This window comes from Eretmochelys imbricata, chromosome 1, assembly GCF_965152235.1.
Source record: "Eretmochelys imbricata isolate rEreImb1 chromosome 1, rEreImb1.hap1, whole genome shotgun sequence".
Classification (NCBI taxonomy): Eukaryota; Metazoa; Chordata; order Testudines; family Cheloniidae; genus Eretmochelys; species Eretmochelys imbricata.
This window is the reverse complement of record NC_135572.1, coordinates 332,987,899-333,010,497: the sequence shown is the minus strand read 5'-3', so window position 1 is coordinate 333,010,497 and position 22,599 is coordinate 332,987,899. Positions and strand designations below refer to the sequence as shown.

General features: G+C 44.9%; 1 protein-coding gene and 1 long non-coding RNA gene across 2 annotated transcripts in view; both read right to left on the bottom strand.

Annotated features, from left to right (window-relative positions):
* NAMPT (nicotinamide phosphoribosyltransferase) overlaps positions 1-20,621 on the bottom strand; it is a 63,846-nt gene extending 43,225 nt beyond the window's left edge. The window contains exon 1 of the mRNA XM_077835492.1: positions 20,436-20,621. Within this exon, the coding sequence (XP_077691618.1) occupies positions 20,436-20,621 (186 nt within the window). The remainder of the gene's footprint in view (positions 1-20,435) is intronic.
* On the bottom strand, positions 15,471-19,473 carry LOC144275892 (uncharacterized). The gene is made up of 2 exons (XR_013348129.1): positions 17,148-19,473; positions 15,471-16,408 (listed from the first exon to the last, which is right to left on the bottom strand). It is a non-coding gene; the product is annotated as an uncharacterized LOC144275892 (long non-coding RNA).
* Positions 20,622-22,599: the final 1,978 nt, after the last annotated feature.

The following is a 22,599-nucleotide window of genomic DNA, read 5'->3' as shown; positions in this document are numbered from 1 at the left end:
TTTTTTTTTTAACCTTAATTATAACGTTGTAAATTGGTTTGCTAAACAATTAGGCCCGATTCCAGTAGCCAGGGAGATTAATTATCCTTATAGTTAGAAAGTTTTTCCTAGCATCTAACCAAAATCTCCTATGCTGCAGATTAAGGTAATTATTTCTTGTCCTGCCTTCAGTGGACATGAAGACCAACTGATCACCACCCTCTTTATAACACTTAACATATCTGAAGATTTATCAGATCCCTCCTTCATAGTCTTTTCTCAAGACTAATGACGACTAGCTTTTTAAGCCTTTCCTCATAAGTCACATTTGCTAAACCTCCTATCATTTTTGTTGCTCTCCTCTGGACATCTTTCTTAAAGTGGCACCCAGAAATGGACAGTATTCCAGATGAGGCCTCACCAGCGCCAAGAAGAGGATGACAATTACATTCTGCATCTAACATGATGTTCCTGTTAATGTACCCCAGATTACTAAAGCCATTTTCACAATTGTAACTGTTGACTCATTCAATTTGTGATCCATTATAACCTCCATATCCTTTCCAGCAGTACCCACCTAGCCAGTGTTTCCTCATTTTGTACTTGAGGATTTGATTTTTCCATCCTAAGTATAGCACTTTGCACTTGTTTTTACTGAATTATGTCTTGTTGATTTCTGACCAATTCTCCAATTTGTCAAGGTCCTTTTGAATTGTAATCTTACTCTTCAAAGTGCTGGCAATCTCTCCCAGCTTGGTGTAGCCACATATTTCATAAGCATATTCTCCATTCCATTAACTATGTCACTAATGTAAATTTTGACTGGTACCAGACCCCACTAGATACATCCTCCCAGTTTGACAGTAAGCCATTGATAACTACTTACAGTGTTTCAACCAGTTTATTTCCCTAATTGGTTTATGACAACATCATGTGGAACTGTGTCAAAAGCCTTACTAAAATCAAGGAACCACATCCACAGCTTCCCCCCATCCACTAACCCTCTTAAAGACAGAAATTAGGTTGACTTGGCATGATTTATTGACTATTCCCTATGATCCTCTAGATGCTTATAAATGCATAGTTTAATAAATTTGTTCTATTATCTTTCCAGGTATTGAAATTAAGCTGACTGAAATTAGGCTGACTGGAGTCTATGATATTTTAGAGTGCAATCAGTGAGGCTGTGTCACCCCAGCCCTGCAGCCTGGGGTCTGTTTACCTTACCACAAGGCTTTTTAACATATGTATCTTCATTCACCTCTCCTGATACCTCAAAAGTTCGTTCCTAAGAATTTTGTATTTTTTCCACAGGGCTTAAGACTAACACCAAATCTCTTATTTCAAAAGAGCATTTACATGTAAGTTAATCATACCACACCTTTCGTTTGGCCTGTCACTGAGGTTTGTTTGAACAATACCCACCATGTCTTAACTCTTTTCTGAATCTTTGTACATATTCTAGTACTGCTCTTCTTTTGCCTCAGTGTCCAATTCCCAGGAGTCTGAGATCTAAAGGTCCTCTAACATTCCTTCCATGTAGAAGATCAAATGGGGGAGAACCTAGTTGATTTTTGGGGTACCTCTCTGTAAGAGAATAGCAAATAATGCAACAATTCGTCCCAGTCTTGAACTCTCTTCTTTGCCTACATTCCCAGCACAGATTGAAGAGTTCCATTGAATCTCTTCACAAGACCATTTGCCTCTGGATGATATGGGGATGCCTTCAGTTGTTTCACCCCACATAACTTCCACAGCTCACTGAATAGCCGAGACATGAAATAGGACTCACGGTCAGATAAAATCCCTTTAAGGAAACCCACTCTGCTAAAAATAGTAAACCGGACTTGAGTCACAGAATCAGCTTCTATGTTAGTCAGAGCAACTGCTTCAGGATATCTAGTGACAAAGTCCACTACCAACAGGATATAGTTCTTCCCCTTTTGGATAGGCACAGGACCCACGAGGTCCACTGATACCCTATAAAATGCCTCTTCTTTTACAGGCCAGCAGCATATGGGAACTTTCTGTTGTCTGAAAGGTCCTTCCCTTTTTTTGTCATAATTCACAAGACCTGCAATAATTCTTCATTCTGTATCCCTGGCCAGTAGAGAGAAAAATTTTTTTTAAACCTCTCAGAGATTCTCTTGCCCCCAAATGATTGGCAAAAGGAAAAATCACAGGCTAGAAACATTAATTCCCCACAGTCCTGGCCAGGCACAATTACTTGCTTGTAGTGTTTTCAAGGGGTTTTCTCCCATAGGAGCTTCCCTGTTGTGTCTCCCTTCTTCAAAAAAACCTTTCCTATTTCCCCCTTTCTGGGGCTCTCTAGGAGACATCCTCTTATGCTCTCTAGAGTGGGGTCTCCCCTTTATTCATCTTCAAAATGCTGGCAACTGACAACTGGGACAGCTTCTTCTGTAACACAGGTCAATTTCTTTCCCCCATAGGGCATACTACTTTTCTCTGCCATGCAGGAGCGGGTCTCAACCCCTCCCACATCTGGGAATATGCTGACTTTTTTTTTCCTTCTTCTGTGACAGTGGACTAGGAAGCACCTTCATCTCCTCGCAGCAGTTTCTGGGACTTTACCATTTTCCTCTGGAATCGAAGCACAATATTCCCTTTTCCTACAAGTTACAACATTAAAAGCAAAGGAGTACTTGTGGCATCTTAGAGACTAACAAATTTATTAGAGCATAAGTTTTCGAAAGCTTATGTTCTAATAAATTTCTTAGTTAGTCTCCAAGGTGCCACAAGTACTCCTGTTCTTTTTACAGATACAGACTAACACGGCTAGTACTCTGAAACCTAACATTAAAAGCCTTAGTCATATGCAAAATCATTCCCACAAGTATTTCCACAGGCATACTATTCAGCATACCCACAGTGAAGTCATCCTTTAAACCTTCCCATTCCAAATGAACCTTAGCCAAAGGCACAGGAATTTTAGGTTTCCCTCAGAAGCTCTACCTTCTGTCCAGGTAACATGTCAGTCTTTTGGACCACACTCTCCCTGACTAGAGAGATCTGTGCACCAGAGTATCTCCACCCTATGCATTTTTTACCATTAATTGGCGACTTCAATAAATTCCATATCTACCTTCATAGGGTCAAACCTCACAAAAACTACAGAGGACCTACAGATACCTCTTAAGGACCTGTGTTCTCCCAACCACCCTTCTCCTTCCCAGAGGTAAAATGAGGTTCCCCCTTTACACCAGGTTTGCATCCCTCCTTCTCTGTCTTGCACTCATTACATATTTTGGCTCACACAAAAGGAATCTGTCAGAATGGCCACTCCTGTACAAAATATAAAGACTCATCCCATAATACTAGGGCTGTCGATTAATCGGTTAACTCACGTGATTAACTAAAAAAAATTAATTGCAGTCTTAATCACACTGTTAAACAATAGAATACCAATTGAAATTTATTAAATATTTTGGATGTTTTTCTACATTTTCATATATATTGTATTGTGTTGTAACTGAAACCAAAGTGTATATTTTTGATGAATATTTGCACTGTAAAATTGAGACAAAATTCAGCTCATACAAGTACTGTAGCGCAGTTGCTTTGTCGTGAAAGTGCAACTTACAAATGTAGAATTTTTTTGGTTACAGTACTGCACTAAAAAAAAATGTAAAAAACTTTAGAGCCTACAAGTCCACTCAGTCCTACTTCTTGTTCAGCCAATCGCTAAGACAAACAACTTTGTTTACATTACATTATTTACAGGAGATAATGCTGCCCTCTTCTTATTTACAGTGTCACCAGAAAGTGAGAACAGGCATTTACATGATACATTGGTAGCCAGCATTGTAAGGTATTGACATGCCAGATATGCTAAACATTTGTATGCCCTTTCATGCTTCGGCCACCATTCCAGAGGACAAGTTTCCATGCTGATGAGGTTTTTTTGTTTTTATTATTTTATTATTATGTTTTTGTTAAATTTGTGACTGAACTCCTTGGGGGAGAACTGTATGCCCCCTGCTGTTTTACCAGCATTCTGCCATATATTTCATGTTCACAGCAGTCTTGGATGTTGATCCAGCACATGTTCGTTTTAAGAATATTTTCAATGCAGATTTCTCAAAACACAAAGAAAGTACCAGTGTGAGATTTCTAAAGATAGCTATAGCACTCCACCCCAGGCTTAAGAATCTGAAATGCATTCCAAAATCTGAGAGGGATGAGGTGTAGAGCATGCTTTCAGAAGATTTAAAAGAGCAATGCTCCAATGCAGAAACTACAGAACCTGAACTACCAAAAAAAATCAACCTTCTGCTGGTGGCATCTGATTCAGATAATGAAAATGAACATGCATCGGCCAGTACTGCTTTGGACTGTTATTGTGCAGAACCCATCATCAGCATGGACACACGTCTCCTGGCACAGTGGCTGAAGCATGAAGGGACATATGAATCTTTAGCGCAGCTGGCATGTAAATATCTTGCAATGCCAGCTAAAACAGTGCTGTGTGAACACCCGTTCTCACTTTCCGGTGACCTTGCAAACAAGAAGCGGGCAGCATTATCGCCTGCAAAAGTAAACAAACTTGTTTGTCTGAGCAATTGGCTGAACAAGAAGGAGGACTGAGTGGACTTGCAGACTCTAAAAATCTTACTTTGTTTTATTTTTAATGCCGGTTTTTGTACATAATTCTACATTTGTAAGTTCAACTTTCATGATAAAGAGATTGCACTACAGTACTTGTATTAGGTGAATTAAAAATACTATTTCTTTTGTTTTATTACAGTGCAAATATTTATTTTTGATGAGTACTGTACACTTTGTATTCTGTGTTCTAATTGAAAACGTAGAAAACATCAAAATATTTAAATAAATGGTATTCTATTATTAAAGAGTGCTATTAATTTTTTTAATCACTTGACAGCCCTACATATTAGGTTTTCTGACCTCCTCAGTACATATCCTTCGGAAATGTTCTTGCACAAAGAGCTCAAACAATTGGTCATATTCCTCAGCCCTCTTCCCCTTTTTACCCATTTTCTCATTAGGTCACATATTTTATAGGCATGTTCACAATGACTCATACCTAAATTTCAACCTATAAACTTCAGGGGTGATTTGAATCTTTGCAAAAGAGCTTGTAAAAAGTCAGGATATTTCAAAGCTCCATCAATTGGCATTTCTTTGAATACATTTAAAGCTTCACCAGAGTGTTTTGCAATCAGTGTGTGGACTTTCTTGTCCTCTGGAACATTATGAACCTCACATAGCCTTTCAAAAGTAGTAAGCTATTCTTCAATCCAGTGCAATTCCTTGTATGCAGGGCACAACTTGTCCCAGCTGAGTGTTCCTTGGATGAAAGGAGTGATTGGAGACAGTGGGATCTGTCCATGCCTTGACATCATATCCAGAATATACCATCTCTCCCTCTTCTTTAGCTTTGTTGATGGGCTTCATGGCTTGTGGGTCGGTCGGTCCGTCCGTCCCCCAGTTTGATTTATTTTGTACATCTGTTTTATGTTGACAGGCAGCTGCTTCTAGCTCCTCTCTCTGAGGGTGTGCTTCTTCCTGTTGTTGCCCTTCTGCCTCCCTCTCCTTAGCGCTCATCTCTGCTTGCCACTTTTGATGCTCACGCTCTTTGTCTCTGTTCCTTTTCATTCTCTTCCCATTCACATTGGATTTGGAAGGTTTCCTGCTGCAGTTTCTCTCTCCCTCCCTCCCCTTCTCTCCAACCACATGCATTCTAGGCTTCCTTGTTAGCTGGGGGATCTGTTTCCTTCCAATGCTGTAGACCCTGCAGCCTCAGATAAGTCCTGGTAAACTGCCTGCCCTCTGTTGGCTTTGTTATAATACATGAAGAGGTTTTCTCAATTCCTGTCTTTTTTCCACCATGGAATATGCAGTGATTAGCGCACAATTCTTCTGTTTTTTGTTGTTTTGGGGCATGTGTTTCTTTACTTATCTGGCCCCTGCTTCTGTTCTCCATCTCTCACCCCAAATAAGCAAACAGAAAACTGTAACCTTTCTTGGACTGTTCCTGAGCCACCATACTTGAGACTCACCTAAAACTAATACCAGTGCTTACACCACTATGACATTTTAGGGTGCAATCCAGACCACTGTGGGAGTACTGTAAGACACCCTGCAACTTTGGGTGTCTTACAATACCTTGCTGCTGTAACTCCTACCTGGGCCACTCATAAGCAGCCTGCCAGCATGAAGGTCACACCCTGAGTGTCTGCATATGGCCACAACTCTGGTTTAGCAACTCTTATTCCTGGTGGAATTCTGTGCCTAAAAATTCTGCAACAAAATTAAAAATTCTGTGCACTATTTAAAAATACTGCATATTTTGTAAAAACAACAATATAATCATACCAGTTTCAATTCTTTTTGGTCATTTCAAAATACCCGTCAGCAAGTATGTCTGCAACAAGACAGACGACAAAGAAGATTCAGGAAATCTTTTTTGACAAATAGATTCCTTATTAGGCATATTAATACAGAACTCGGAGTAATAATTCCCCCCACCCCTCAGAAGCAGTGCAAAGGCTTGGGGGAGTCAGGGGTAACGGAGGAGCTGAGGGAGAGGGAAGTAAATTGCTGGGAAGGAGCCTGGGTGTGAACTTTGGAGGGCTGTTGGGTGTGGGTGGGACAAGTATGGAACAGGTTTGGTTGTGGTTTCTTTTTTGGGGGGATTGTTCGGGAACTTCCCCCACGCAGACCCTGGCTGACCCCTAGCCTCTCCCATTCAGTCTGGCACATCTGCCCCATCCATGTGTCTGTGCCCTCACCCAGCCACTGCCCTGTCCCTATGTAGCTCAGCCCCACTTCCTCCTGTGTCTGTGTCCCCTCCCAGCCATTCCCCTGTCCCTAGGTCTCCCTGTACTCCCTCCCCTTGCCCCCATGTGTCTGTGCCCTCACCTAGCCACTGCCCTGTTGCTGTGTAACTCTGCCCCACCTCCCCATGTGTCTCTGCATCTCCCTCCCACTGTGCCTCCACTCCAATTCAGCCCCTGCCCCAGTCTGTCCTCCCCCACTAGCCCTTATGAGCCCATGTGACACACACCCCCCAGAACCCCACAGTCTATCTCCTGACCTGGCCTGACAAGCGCTGCGAAGGAAGCTCTCTTCCCCTTGCTGGCAGGGAGCTGCAACTTTGCTCTATTGCCACAGCACCCTCTGGTGGGCAAAAGGCAGAACTGCAGCAACATTTGGCAGACGCTTTTTTCTGTGCAAAAAATTAGAAATATGTGGAGCTCATTAAATATGCGTGTGCACAGTGATGCAGAATTCCCCCAGTAGTAAATGCTGAACCCAGCAGCTTGTCAGCAAAACCAGTCTCAGTCTCCCATTAGCTTTAATTATTACTTGCAGGGCGACGCCAACACATTCCCAGTCCTGAATTCCCGCCCTCCCCCAAAAGTGTATTCTGGACAAAAGTGTATTCTAGCCCTCTCCTGGACTGTTCAGATATTTCAGGTCTGTTGTCCTTGTAAGGGAAAAATATACAACTTGCCACCTTAAATAGAGTTACCCACACAAGTCACAACATTTAATTAAATTTAATTAAAGAACAAAAAAAGTTTCACTACAAAGAGAGAAGTAATAAGGTATTAAGTCACAAATGGTTACAAGATAGCTAAAACAATTTCCTTGCTAGCATGGCTGGTGCCTATGATGTTTGTAGTGTAATTTATAGATTGCGGTTTGTATCACACTGAGCTTTGTCAACAGTGAAAGGGATATAATCCTCTCAAACTTGTCTAAAAATTGACTTAATACCACTACTCGGAACAAACTGGTCAAACATTATCAAGGGGAAAGGTTTACAGAGGCAGTTTCTTCAGATGTCTTCTTGAACCAGCAAATTCTAGAACACACAGAGGAGGCTCTTCTCTACTTTGTCTTGAGTAATAGCTCTTGAATTAGCCCTTGTACAACTCTAAATTACAATAGATCCTGTCTACACTAGAAATATCATGTAGAATTCTCCCCACAGTTACCAATACTATTTCAGCACCAAAGTAAACATTGGGAGGCCCTGTATGAAAAAGCTGTCGCCATTTTGAGCACTGTATTATCTAACCCTGCAGGTTAACAGATCTAATCAACAAGGCATTTTAAAATGATGAGGCCTGTCTACACTAGGTCTCCTAACCATGATTTAGCAATGTTAGCAACAGCGGGAAATCTTTGCAAAATGACCCGTGTGCAGTGGAAATATAAGTAACAGTAATAACTAGGGAAAGAGTGTGTGCCAAAAACAAGAAGTTAGATTCAGCATGGAGGCTACTTAAGCTGCTGAACACAGATTCATAGATTCTAAGGCCAGAAAGGACCATTATGGTCAACTAGTCTGACCTCCTGTATATCGCAGGCTACAGAACTTCCCCAAAATAATTCTTAGAAAATAAATCCTATCTTGATTTAAAAATTGTCAGTGATAGAAAATCCACCACAACCCTTGGCAGGCCCGCCATCAGCAATTTCGGGCCCCAGGGCAGAACAGTCAATGGTCCCCCCTAGAAATGGATGGCTGAGGTTTATGACTACTTTTTATCCTATTGATAACACATTAGAACCCATTATGCGTAAGTCATGGTGTTGCTTGCTCTAGTTAACCTTCCCTTTCCCCCCTGCCAGTTACAGCACCAGTGTTAAACAAATTGTGAGCCTAACTATAAGATGTAGAATTTGTTGTTTTGAATTATACATTTATATTAAATACATACATTATGGAATGAAATTTATATAAAAAAACATTTAAAGAAGCACAAAGTAAGAAAAACCTAAAGTATCAAGTAGGCTAATTAAACACCTAATCGTGATTCATGTGTAATCTAAAGACAAGGAAAAAACTGATATACAAGATGTAACTGAACAGGACCAAAGTTAAAATATACAATACTTGTGCTGCGGGACATCAACACCTAGAGCATGGTGTGCCAAATCTACCCGGAGATCTTAGAGGCGGCGATCTGAGGCAAAGGCCGAGGGAAAACCTGCACCTCGTTCCCTGGCTGAGCTGCAGAGGTGGTCCATCATCCTGGGTTCACGATAGCAGCTCGTGAGCCAGTGCTAGCGGCAGCGAAGGGGAAACTAGCCCCGGCTGCCTCTTGGTAAACTTAGGACAGCTGGATTGGGTGGCTGAACTTGCTGGCTTGTGTTTGGTCAGGAGCTGCAGCCCTGGGGGAGAAAATCTGGTACCGCAGAGGGACCTTGTTCCTCTTCAACGTCTCCGTCATCAGCCCTGCAGCCTGAGAGCCAGCACGGCAGGCACAGCGGCTCCCAAGCAGCCAGAGGGGGCAGCAAGCTCCGCAGTTCCCAGGTTGCTGTTGCTGATGCTCTGCCAGGCAAGCAGGGTGCAGCAGCACTCTGGCAAACTGTTACTGTCACAATGAGGGATGGCGCTCTGTACAGAGCAGCAGGAAACTGGGGTTTTTTTTTAATTTTTAAAAGTATCTAGCCCATCCTGGGCCCTTTTAAATCACCAGGCCCCTGGGCAATTAACCCCTTTGTGCCATCCCCCCGCCTCCGGGCGGCAGGCCCGGCCCTTGGTGAATTGTTCCAATGGTTGATAACTCATCGTTAAATGGAAACGGGAAGTTAAGGGGGAAAAAGCCAATAAGGTTAAGTGACAAGGTTTTAAGTTATTTGAGCCAAACAGGAATCCTTCAGAAAAGGGGATCCAATTCTTGTGAAGTCAACAGCATCAAACTACAACAGGTAACACAGGTGCTGGAACTACGGGTGCGGGGGGGGAGGAGGTGCTGTAGCACCCCATGGCTTGAAGAGGTTTCCATTATTTACGGGGTTTACAGTTTGGTTCAATGGCTCTAAACACACCCGCTATAAAAACTGTTCCAGCACCTCTGGCAGATAGAGTGTAAGATGAAAATTAGGAAGCCTAATAGGGTCTACAGAGTTTGAAGATCAAGTAGCCAAGGACACAGAAGTAAACAGGAATCTCCAAGTATATAAAAAAAACAGGTAGTCTGAAAAAGAGTCAGCAGGACTGGTAGACTAACAGCATAAAGTGTACAGTTAAGGAAGATTGAGGATAAGGACATTGCATAAACACTAAGTAAAGATGCTGGAAGTAGATCTGAGCTAATAATGGATTTTATCATTCAGGGACCAAATGGAAAAATCCAGAAAAAAATCTGGCTTGATTCTAAACAAAACCAATTTTTTTCCTTAAATGTTTTGTTTAGATGAAAAACTTAAGATTTCAAACAAGCCATTTTCAGGTTCCCCCTCTCTCTCATTTTTAATTGGTCAATTTTGAACTAAAACATCATTTAGAAATGAAACATTTTGACTGAAGTTTTCCCTCCAGCTTTTTTGTTGGGTGAAACTATTTGTCAAATTTGACACAGTTTTGGAGCATCAAAAATAAATAATTGTGTGAAAAAAATCTATTTCTTGAGAAAATTTCACCCAGCTCTAGCTGGGAGACACCTAACTCTTTCTATATAATGAAGACGGGATACTGGCAGAAATTGAGGTGTAAAAAAGATGCTAGAACAAAGTAACACATTAAAAGTCAAGTCACCAGGACCACCATTCCAAAAGGACTTAAAAATGATGTGGCTAAACTGCTAAAGAAAAATATTCAGAGAGAAATCCTGGCCACACTGAAGTCAGTAAGAATTTTATCACTGATTTCAACAGAGCCCGGACTTCTCCCTCAATTTCCCAATCAAAACCTTTTACTACACTGGAGGACAAGTGAGGCAAATGTGATAATCTTTAATTCCCAGGATCACTCCTCATGTTTTTTTGTTTGTTGTTTGAGATCAGGCTTTTCTGAGTAGTTACAGTTAATTTAGTGAGTTTTACTTCAGTATCATGTAAATTGGTTGGAATAATCATTAAGAGTTAAATTTTACTATTTAATGTGATGATAGGGACAAACCAAGCTTCTGTAACAATGATTTTTTTCTTCTCTCTTTCAATTGATTAGAATTCTTTTAAAAATTGTCAAAATAATGGCTAAATAAAAGAACAGATAATTTTTTTTGAAATTCCAGATAAGCTTTCACAGTGATCCTCACAAGAGGCTATTAAGGAAACTAGAGTAGCCATCGGGTGGGAAGTTATACACCATCATGAATTAGAAACTGGTTAAGAGATTAAAAACAATAGGAATAAATGGCTGATCTTTATTATGGTAAAGAAATTAACATATGGGTCCCTCACTGGCCTGGTCTAAACTACAAAGGGAGACCAACAGATCTGCTGCCGAGCCGCAGGCCTACTGCTTTTACAAGAGCTAAATGCCATAGTTGACAGACTCCACCAACGCTCTGCAGAGCACTATGGATACCTTGGAGGAGCCAGAGCCAAAAGACCCCTTCTGTGAACAGCAAAGAGGAGAAAGATGGGGCACATGCAACTGGTGGGGTCCACCTATGCCACGAGCTAGGACCATTTGAGACTCCACTGCACTCTAATCAGTCCCACCGGCTGAGCTTGATGCAGGGGAAGGAATCTTGGGTAAGTGTGAGAATCTGTTTTTCATTACTATATTTAAATGTACAGATGCTACCCCGCCCAACTTAGCAGGACACAGGTATCGATTTTTCATGATTTTATTTGTACGAGAAGAGGTCGTAAAACAAATAGTTAGAGTTAGCATCCGCTATTCATACCCTTGTTGGGTGAGACTGGACTGGGGGATTGGGGGATGGGACAGGACTTGCAGAACAATTTATGTGCATATTGAGGTACCTTGTATCCGCCTGAGAGATCTCAATGAAACTTTCACAGAAAGTCCTCTCCCAGTTTCTAGGGACGGCAGCCTTATTTCTTCCTCCATGATAGGGCACTTTTCCATGCCAGTCTGTGCTGACTTCAGCAGGCACCACTGCAGTAAACAAGCTAGCAGCATACAGGCCCAGGCGGCTCCAGGACACCAGCAGCAGCTATGCATTTTCTGCCTGTGATACCCTTGGCAGCGAGAGATCAGAAAAATCACCAATGCACGTGGAAAACAGTGCCAGTACTCCGTGACATGTCCATGTACTCAACCCAATGGAAACAGGCAGAAATTGTACTGCTTCATGTGACTGAACAATTCCTTCCTCAGCCATACTGAGACTGGGCATGGGACTAGACAGCAGTGCAGTGTTGAGGTGCTCCAAAGCAGAAATCTCATAAGCATGTCTTATTTAAAATTTTAGGGGAGCAAGAGAAGCAGTTCTGACCCTTAACTTTTGCTTTCTGTTGTTACTCTAAATGATAACTCTGTTTTATCTGTAGCTGCTCCTGTTGCTGCTTTGAACACTTGACCATGATAAGGAAGAGAACGAACAGGACTCAGGAGGATATGTTTACAGAGACCTTGCAAGTCAGCGTTACACCAAATCACGAACAGAGGGACCTGGATGGTGAATATTTCAGACAATATGGAGAAGGAAAAAGCGTACAGGAGAAAGGCCCAAGAGTCACAGCAGGAAACAGAGAGGGAGCTGTACCAGGACATAATGGGGCTTATCCAGCAGCAAACACAAATGCTACAGACTCTCCCTGTAAAAGCCCTGGCTGGGATGATTTAATTGGGGATTGGTCCTGCTTTGAGCAGGGGGTTGGACTAGATGACCTCCTGAGGTCCCTTCCAACCCTGATATTCTATGATTCTCGTTGACCTACAAGTTCAACAAACACAGGTTCCCCTCCTGTTGCAGTCAATGGAGAAATCCATTTCAACAGCTTCCTACACCCCTCAACATTCCACGTGCCATGATGGGCCACATCTCTATACTTCCCTTTCACACCGGGGTTAGTAAGGACACCACAGCTTCAGATGAACCAACAGTGGCTTTCACAGATCAGTGTATGGTAGCCAAAGTAGGGTAAAATAGACAAATGTTCTTTCCCCTTGTTAAGTTCTGTTCCATTAATTTTTTTCAGAGGTTTTTATTGTATTTTTCAGTTATGGTATGAACAAATTTTTTTTGGAAGTTAATGTGTTATTTCAGGAGATGTGTTGTAGAATGCCTAGCACTACTCAAAACACCCACAACTTGTTTATTGTACAGGGTGACAGCACTCATAGGATCAGTGACAAACACTGTAATAATTGTAAGTGTACACCAAGTACTACACAATCCCTTACAGACCCTGAAACTTCAGGGCCAGGTAGAGCACCAACACACCACATTACTGTGGTTGACTGTTAAAGTGCTCTTTCAATGCATTCCTCAGCCACATAGCTCCGCCTTGAGCTCTTCTAATAGCCCTTGTGTCTGGCTGTTCAAATTCAGATGACTGCCACTTCTCTCTCCATCACAACAGCCATTTTCCCCCATTGTTTCGCAGATATTATGCAGGACACAACAAGCTAAAGCCATTGGGATATTTTTCCCCACTGAGATCCAATCCTGTAAGTAAACACTGCCACCAGCATCTCTTCAATCTACCAAAAGCACATTCAACTGTCATTCTACACCTGCTGAGCTGGTAGCTGAATTTCTCCTTGGTGCTGTCAAGGTGGCCAGTGTACAGCTTCATTAGCTAGGGGAGCAAGGGGTACGCAGGATTCCCCAGCATCATTATTGGCATTTCAACCTCTCCAGTGGTAATCCACTGGTCGGGGGGGGGGTGGGGGAGGGGGAGGAGTACCTGCTTCAGCTTTCTGAGCAATCCTGTGTTCTTAAAGATGCATGTCATGCACCTTCACTGACAACCCATAACGTTACTGGCGAAGAGTCCCTAGTGATCCACCAACATTTTTATAATCACAGAAAACTAGCCTCTTCCGTTGATGTACTATGTGGCAAAATAAGCTGGGGCCAAAATAGGAATATGCATGCCATCTATCCCTCCCCCCCCCACGCTGCAGTACAGGAACTCCACTATTGCAAAGCTATCTACTACATCCTGCTTGTTACCAAGTCACAGGCCTACAAAGCAGATGACAACTAATAGCTCTGCATGACAACAGCCCCCATTGTGGATTTTCCATGACTGCCCACTGACTGGCAGCAAGCCGGCACTGCAAGCTTCCACAATACGATCACCATTCGTTTCTCAACTGTCAGCAAAACTCTCATTCTGGCGTCTGAGCTGGCGGGCTGGTGTGAGCTCAGCACACAGATGCAGGAATGTGTCCTTTTGCATCTGAAAGTTTGGCACCCACTATAATGTAGGTTTGGGACAATGAGTAATGTGATCCAACCAATCAGTGCTTGTTTCTTAGACCCAAAAGCATCACTCCACCATCTTCTGCTGCTCAATGAATGCCACCAAAAGCCTTGAATTGGTTTTCACGATGTGTCCCACAGGAAATGGTCCTCCACAAAATTATCATGTCCCCCAATGCTGTTCTTCCTAAGGCTCTACACATACTGAAGGAGTGTGCGTCCTGTGTTTCCAACACTTATGACCATAGTGCATATCTACATGGGCTCCATGCTTCTGTCAGAGATAGCAGATACTGAAAAATGCTGCAGGGTGTGTGGGATTTTAAAGATGAAAAAATATGGGATATGGATGGCATTATGGGGATTTGATCCCCTTGCTCCCAATCACGATTTGTTCTGCTGCTCCCTCCATTGTCAAAATGTCCCAAAAGCCAATGACCCAAAGAAGGTGATTAGTACACTAAGATACCTACTCACGCTGTATCACACTGTGCATTGACACAAGCAATCCTGGTGAGCATGCGCAGCACTGACACAAGAAGCCAAGTATGCACACGCATGAGTGATACACTAACTGCGGTGGCTTTATGCCAACATACTTTGTTTGTCTAAGTTTGTAGTGTATACATGGCCATAGTTGTGTACAAGAATTAGTAGCGTTAATATATTAACAATCTGGAAAAGGAGATAAGCAGCAAGGTAGAAAAATTTACTGATGACAAGTTATTTTGAATAATTAAGAACAGATAAGACAAACTTCAGATGGTCTAACAAAGCCAGGTGAGCAGGCAGCACAATGCCTAGCAGTGCAATTCACTGTTACCAAATGCAAGGCAATACACCTTTGAAGTAACATGTTAAACTAGGGGTCTCCATTCCATGTCCTCATCCTACCCCCACCTCTATGCTAGGGGTTCTGACACACCCATGTCAGGAGTTCGGTCTTCCCCCATTAATCTGCCCACTAAGGAGTTCCCAGAGTGCAACCTGGACGTAGGACTGCTGAGCTAACTGTCCCACCAACCTGGGGGGGGTCTCCCTCTCACACTGTGATGCTGTTGGCAAGCTACAAATCACTGGCAGGTACTGCCCTTACACAGACATCCACAGGCAGGTACACATCCAACTGAGTTACATGAATGCTTCTCCCAGCCACTAATGAACAATGGAGAGGCTCCAGCCAATTCCCCCCATCTCCCCAGCCTTGTACCCTAGTATACCGTCTTGCCCTGGTTAGAAGCCTGGCCAGTGTAAGTTCATTACCCAGTCCACCCCTACCTTGATGTGACGAGGACACGCACTAGCCTTTGTAAACTGACCTGAGATTTCCCAAGCACTTTAATCAAAACACGTTAGTTTAGGTAAAATATAAAACAGATTTATTAACTACAGAAAAATAGACTTTAAGTGATTATAGGTAGTAAGCATAACGGTCAAAGTAGGTTACCTAAAAAATAAAACTAAATTTGCAGTCTGAGTTCTATAAATTAAACAGGATTTGAATCAATCAGTATCTCACCCTGATAGATGGTGCAAACAGACTACAGATCTTCAAGGCACAGGCTGGAACTGCCTTCCAGCCCAGGACCAACCTCCCAGTTCAAAATCTTTGTCCTCTAGACATGTTTCCAGGTGTTGAGTTGTGAGGGGAGTGAGAGCAAGTCATGAGGTCACTTCCCCTTCTTTTACAGTTTCTTCCAACTTGCTGGAAAGATCTTTTGATATGAGGTGAGTCAAGCTGTCTTTATTGTATACATGCTCTAAGATGGTTGTTGGGAGAGTGGATTCCCTTCAATGGGCCATCAGTGGGTCTTGCTACTCCACTTTTGTACCTGAAAGGCTAGTTGTGGGTGTTCCCAGCCTCACAACATATTTCAGTAACACACAACAAAATTTCATAACTTCACATACAAAGACAGTACATACAACCCAACAGGAGGATATTAGTGTTCAACAGATCAAGACTTTTAAAAGAATACCTCACAAGGCATACTTTGTATGAAACATATCAATTATATGACAGTGGTGAATATGCAGGTTCCAGAGTGCCACTTTCAGGTACAAAGTGCCACACAAGGGTTCTGTGGGCCCCCCAACAACAGTCCCTGATATATTACAATTACAGCCACACAGAGCCTCTGCCACGGTGAGCATGGGGAAAACAAAGGGGCACAGAGCCCCAGGCACAGATTAGAGGGAGCTGCAGGGAGTCCTTGAAATAAAAAGGGGAAGGAGGGAGGCACACAGAGTTTGTGAGGTAGAATGGACACACACCAGCGGCTCCATACATTGTGGTCAGCCTAGAGAAAGCAACAGAGTATGTGACCCTCTGGTTAAAAACTGCTAGCATTTTAAATCAGAAGAACTTTTCCCTTTTTCAGCTATGTTGTTTCCTAGTAAAACCATAGCAATGTATCTTCACCTTTAAGATATTACAAAATGCTTTAGCACATCCATGAGAACACTAGCTAACTAAAAAGTTTAGTTTTCAGAAACTGCTTTTGGCTTTCCCAGATATGAATTTGTTTATTCAGTTTGTCAAATTAAGATTTCTCCCCTACACCAAAGATTCGTTTAGAGATGTTTAAAAAATAATACCACCTTAATAACTATTGAAAGCTTTATTTAACAATGATAAACCAAGGACTAAAAGGGCATATTTTCACTCTGCAAGACACATATGCCCCAACGTTAACTAAACATCTCATTTAGTTATATAGTAATTACTGACAGGAACCAAACGTGATACCTTATACAAAAAAAAATAAAAAATAAAAATAAAACCCACTTTCCTATAAGCCTGCATGTGCTACCTTCTTGATCTTGGTCCCTGTACACAGTGCATGTCTCCACAGTTCATCTAACAGGTTGCCCAATACTGAGAATGACGCAGGCAGAGCTGGACTATATACTAGACTAACTGCAAGAAGGCAAAACACATATAGGTGTGCAAGGAAACAATTTGTAAAAGTAAATTTAATTTATTTCTGAAAATTGTTTTTAGTGTCATACAGTGTAAAGTGTTATAAAAATATTTACCTTAGTATTGGTCCAGAAAAAGGACAGGATAACTTAGTTTCCTGCTTCAAAAAACTAGAAGCACTTGCTGCATAATTCTGGGGGGTCCAATTTATAATGCTAAATTGACCTTGCAACTCAGCACTGCAGAAAACTGTGCCTAGCCTGCAGCAAAGCTCTGAAATCCATCCATCAAATATTAACTCTTATCTAGAAAAAGAATGCCAAAACAAGCTTTTTAATACCCTGCCACCCCTAGTTTTTGATAGATTGGCCCAGTGACCCAACAGGACTTTCTTGCCATACTGTATGAGATAGGGAGATGTTTTTCGAGGAAATGGTGACAACATGCTGATCGTTCACATGGTATTCCTTAACCAAAAGATCAGAGTCCAGTTCACAGTACTTATTTTTAAAGTCCTACATGGGCAGAGGGCCAGCTACTAAGTCCCTCTCCCTCCCTCCCCAACCCCTTCACATTACATTCGGCAATGACACTAAAGCTAATGAAACTCAGATTCAAATTCATGGGTGGGTAGAGCAGAGGGCTGTCAGGAGTAGCAGCCGTGTTAGTCTGTATCTGCAAAAACAACAGGAGTACTTGTGGAGGGCTGATAGTTGCCAAGTCTGCTCTCCACTAGAAAGGAGTTCAGTAACAGTCTTGCCCCACTTAGGACAGATTATAAATTCTGTTCATGCTGGATTTTGCTAAATAATCATGTGTCACTGACAATGGTTGCTTGGAAGTCATCCACTGGGACTGGAACACTAAGTAAGCAGCTTAAACCAGAGGTGGCTTCTTCCTCAGAGGCTGAATTATGCATCTGTTTTTATAAGGTGTCCATATGGTAAAGGACGTTATATATGTGTGCAACAGCTCTTACAGGATTTTTTATTATTAGAGATAGGCATATAACGAGAAGTAAAACTTACATCACATTAAAAAAAAAGTAAAGGTTTCCAATTGTATCTAGCATACACTGAAGGAAACTAACCGTAGCATTAACTCTGTCCAAACTACCAGCTTTAAACTATCTTAAGGAGTATCAGGCCTACTCTAGCCTTTTCTGAGAGTTTGCAGTGGAATCCCTAGGCAGTCGGCAGCGTTTTAAACGCAGCAGCAGTTAAACACTGGCAAACTGATCTATTATACTGGCACTCCTACTATTGCTACCACCAGTGGAGCTACACTAGTGGAAATCTAAGAAAAAACATTTAGTATAGATTGAGTTTAAGAACATGCAGCACAATTTACATCCATACCACGAAGATTCTGAACAGTATTTTAAATTTATTACAGAGCAGTATTTGAGACCTGCTGGTGGTTAACCTCAAACATGGCTCCAACTTGGAAGGTTCACTTACACCTAGGATGTCCAGACAGCAAGTATGAAAAATTGGGTCAGGGTGTGAGGGGTAATAGGCACCTATATAAGAAAAAGCTCCGAATATTGGGACTGCCCTATAAAATCGGGACATCTGGACACCCTACTTACACCCCCTCCTCTCCCCAAAAGAGCCATGGTAAATTCACTGACATAGTTCCTAGAAGGGTAATGTACATGGGTTAAACCAGCTTTGAAAGCAGTTTCACTAAGATCTGGTCTACATTATAAAATTAGGTAGGTTTAATTACATCCATCAGGGATGAGAAAAATCCATACCCGAGTGGAGTAATTAAACCGACCTAAGTCCCCACGTAGACAGCACTCGGTTGACTGAAGAATTCTCCCGTCGACTATCGCCTCTCGGGGAAGTGGATTACCTATGCTGACGAAAGAACCCCTTCTGTTGGTGTAGATGTCTATACTGAAGCACTCCAGCAGCACTTTAAGGGTAGACCAGCCCTAACCCCTGACTGACTTGGTTAAACTGATCTAATTTTCTAGTGGAGACCAGGCCTAAACATAGTTTAACCGTTAAAAATACTTTTTTTCTTCACTACCCTAGAATGAGACCCTTCCCTCCAGATCCTACACAATACATTTCTCAAACAACTTCTACAGTGAGACTGAACAAAGCTTTAGAAAAAATAATATGGTAAGTATATTATAAATTACAAACATATTAGCAAGAATAGTAAAATTTAAGGGCACTGTTAAACTAACTTACACTCCCAATTTGGATTTGGGAGGGAAAATACACAAAGGTTGGAATATTCAAAGCCAATTAGGGGATTTAGTCATAACTCCGATTCATTTCGGTGGAAGGTGAGCAGCTAAGGAGCTGGGTTTGGAAGTTTTACCTGGAGGATCTGACACCCAATATTAGCATTGATTGTTCCCTTTACAGCACTGTGAAGTCACAACTAAAACGAAACAAACGTGACGCCAACCAGCACAGCTTCACTGTCCAAAGTTGAATGGGGGGTGGGGGGGCGGGGGAGCCCTCATTGAGGAACGCTAGACATGGAACATATTAACAGCTTCTTAAAACAACTGAAAGAAACAGGGACAAGGGGTTTTCAACAACATTCACTTTACAATTTTCTCAACACAACCCGCCCCACCCTTTGGGATCCCTCAAAACACCATCGTTATAGGTGGCAAGAGGATTTTTTTTAAGAGCAAGGCGAGCCAGGCAGCAGCATCTCCCCTTTGCTGCCACACCACCAGGCGAGTCGCTCTCCAAACGCGAGGTTTTTTCTCAGTACGCCCCAAGTGAGACTCTGCCGCTGAGCGCTTGGCAACAGCCCGTGCGCAGCCAGCGGGCCCCGCGGTACCACTGACCCTCTCGGGCCTCGGGCCCCCACAAACCTGCTGCGGGCGCCGCCAACGCCCGTCAGCGCTGCGCGTCCCCCGGCGCCGGTTTCACTTTCCAGCTCGCTTCCACTCTCCAGTTCCCGGCAGCCCCCCCCCGCTTAAAGAGGTCACCACCCCCGCACCCGGGATACCCTGCCAGGCCCGGCCCGGCCCCCAGCCCGCTCGCCCAGCCCCTCCACCGGGCACCCCGGTCTCATGCCACCACCGGGACCACAGGGCAGCCTCCCAGCCCTCCCTGCAGCTCGGGGGAGCCCCGGGGGAAACCCAACCCCCTCCACTGGGTATCCCGGCCTCATGCCACCAGCGGGACCCTCCGCCAGCCTCCCCCCGGGGCAGCTCCCCTCCAGTCCCGGCCCCGTGCCGCTCTGCGGCCCCTGCCCAGCCCGACAGGCAGCGGCCGCAGGTCCCGCCGGTGCCGTGCGCGGCGCCCCCCGTGCCCCGCTAGCCCCTGGCCGGGCGTCGTCGGGAGCCCGGTGCCCTGCGCGCCATGCGCCGGCCGAGCCCACGCACGCAGAGGTGACCCCGGCCAGGCCCGCCGCCCCCCTACCTTGTAGGAGTCGGTGGCGAGCAGGATGTTGAACTCTGCGCCTGCCGCTGCACGTTCCATCTTGCCGAGCACGAGCCGCCGCCGCGAGCAGGGACAATCACAAACGGGCTGAGCCGCCGCCGCCGCCTCCCCTCGCTGCCAAGAGCCTCCCTGAGGGGTGGAGCTACTGCTCCACCTCCCCCCCATTAGATTTCGACCTGCGACGGGAGGAGGTGGGGCTATGACGTCACGCAGAGGAGGGCGGGGCCTGCGCGTTCACGCATTCTCGAAGTGAGCGGGGCGGAGTCAGCACTTCACGTTCTCTGTCGTAGGACTCGATCGCCCGGCTGCAGGAAGGAGGCGGAGCCGAGGCGGTGACGCCACAAGGGTAGCCGCTCTACTCTCTCTTTCTATTGGCTGGAGTCGGTCCCCTGAGCTGGGCGGCCGGAGAGGGAAAGATGCTCAGTCAGGAGAGCCGGTGACCTAGCGGGGGGGGGGGAAGAGAGGAGAAGGAGTGTTTGCGCATGCGCGCTGGCGCAGAGCTCGCTGCTTTCGATTCTCCGGAGCTGCGGTGGGTGCGGGGAAGTGGCTCAGGCCTGGCCCTGGCCGGTTTCTGCTAAGCCCGCCCCGCCCTTGGCTGCGGGGCCGCGGAAGCCCCGTGCGCTGGGCTGCTCCGGGGTTCCCGCCCACGGCGGGAGGCCGGGCCCCGAGGACAGCTGTTTCGCAGCGGAGGAGTGTCCGGAGCAGGGATGGGTCCGGATCGTCTGTGGGGCCAGCGCGGCCGAGAGCCCCGCTCTGTAGAGCAGCAGCTCCCCTCAGCGCTGCTGGGAGCCCCGCTGTAGCTGCCGGGCTGGCTGGGGCTTGCCGAAGGGGAGCAGGGCGCGCAGGCCGGCCCGGAATCCCGTCTGAACCCCGCATGAAGAGGGCTCAGGGCTGCCGCAGAAGTTACTGGTCCTCTACGACGGCCTGCAGGAGAAAGTTGTTTGGAGACACTTCGGCTCATCCCTCGTCAAGAATGCCACGGCTCCTGCACCGCCGCGGGACAGAGCCTACGTGCCTCGGCCCGCCCCCCAGCTATGCCTGGGACACTGCTCCTACTCCGGAGCGGTCCCTGCAGGGTGGTCTCTCTTCCCCAGGGGAGGCATCTGCTGCCACATCTCTCCTGAGCGGTGGGGCTGAGTTCTGCACACACAAGCCTACCACGACCAACTCCTCTGCGCCCCCCCTCGCTGGTTTACCTCTGTGTAGCAAATGCTCTGTAGAGCTCCTTCGTCATGGCAGCCAGGCCAAATTTGAGTGATTGGCCTGCCTGGCATGTGGCGTTCAGAGTTAGCCCAGCTGCCCCTTCTCCAGGAGATAAATCAGGAGCTTTTTGGATGTAAACAGGAGCCTCTTTGACAGAGTGGGAGATGGTCAGTACAAACACCACAGCCAGCACACACACACTAACCCCAAGCTTCACTCTGAAGTCTAGAAAGTCTGAGTCAGTGTGAAGCAATAGGAACACCTACAGGCATGGGTGAGAGGTCGTTTTGTATTGAATATCACCAGATTCAATCTTCACTGGTATTCACTGTCTACTGTTTAGCTTTTAATTTTTTTTCCACACACACAACTGTACAAATTACGTCTGTTACTCCTGTGGGAATTCTGTGCCACTGTGTAATGCAGAATTTTGCAGAAATTAATGTGGTGGTTTGAGCATTGGCCTGCTAAACCCAGGGTTGTGAGTTCAATCCTTGAGGGGGCCATTTAGGGAACTGGGGCAAAAATTGGGGATTGGTCCTGCTTTGAGCAGGGGGTTGGACTAGATGACCTCCTGAGGTCCCTTCCAACCCTGATATTCTATGATTCTATGGGTTCAGAATTTACTTTCCCCTACAGAAATGGGCTGCAGTGGTGCTAGTTACCACTAGGGGCCACTGGACCCAGCAGAGCCCAGTTTGCACATAAGACACTGCTGGGGGGAGTGGGAGGGAGCTAGAGCAGGGGTGGGCAAACTTTTTGGCCCCTGGGCCACATCATGGTGTGAAACTATATGGAGGGCCGGGTAGGGAAGACTGTGCCCCCCAAACAGCCTGGCCCCCACCCCCTATCTGCCCCCACCCACTTCCTGCCCCCTGACTGCCCCCCTCAGAACCCCCAACCCATCTAACCCCCCTGTCCCCTGACTGCCTCCCCACCC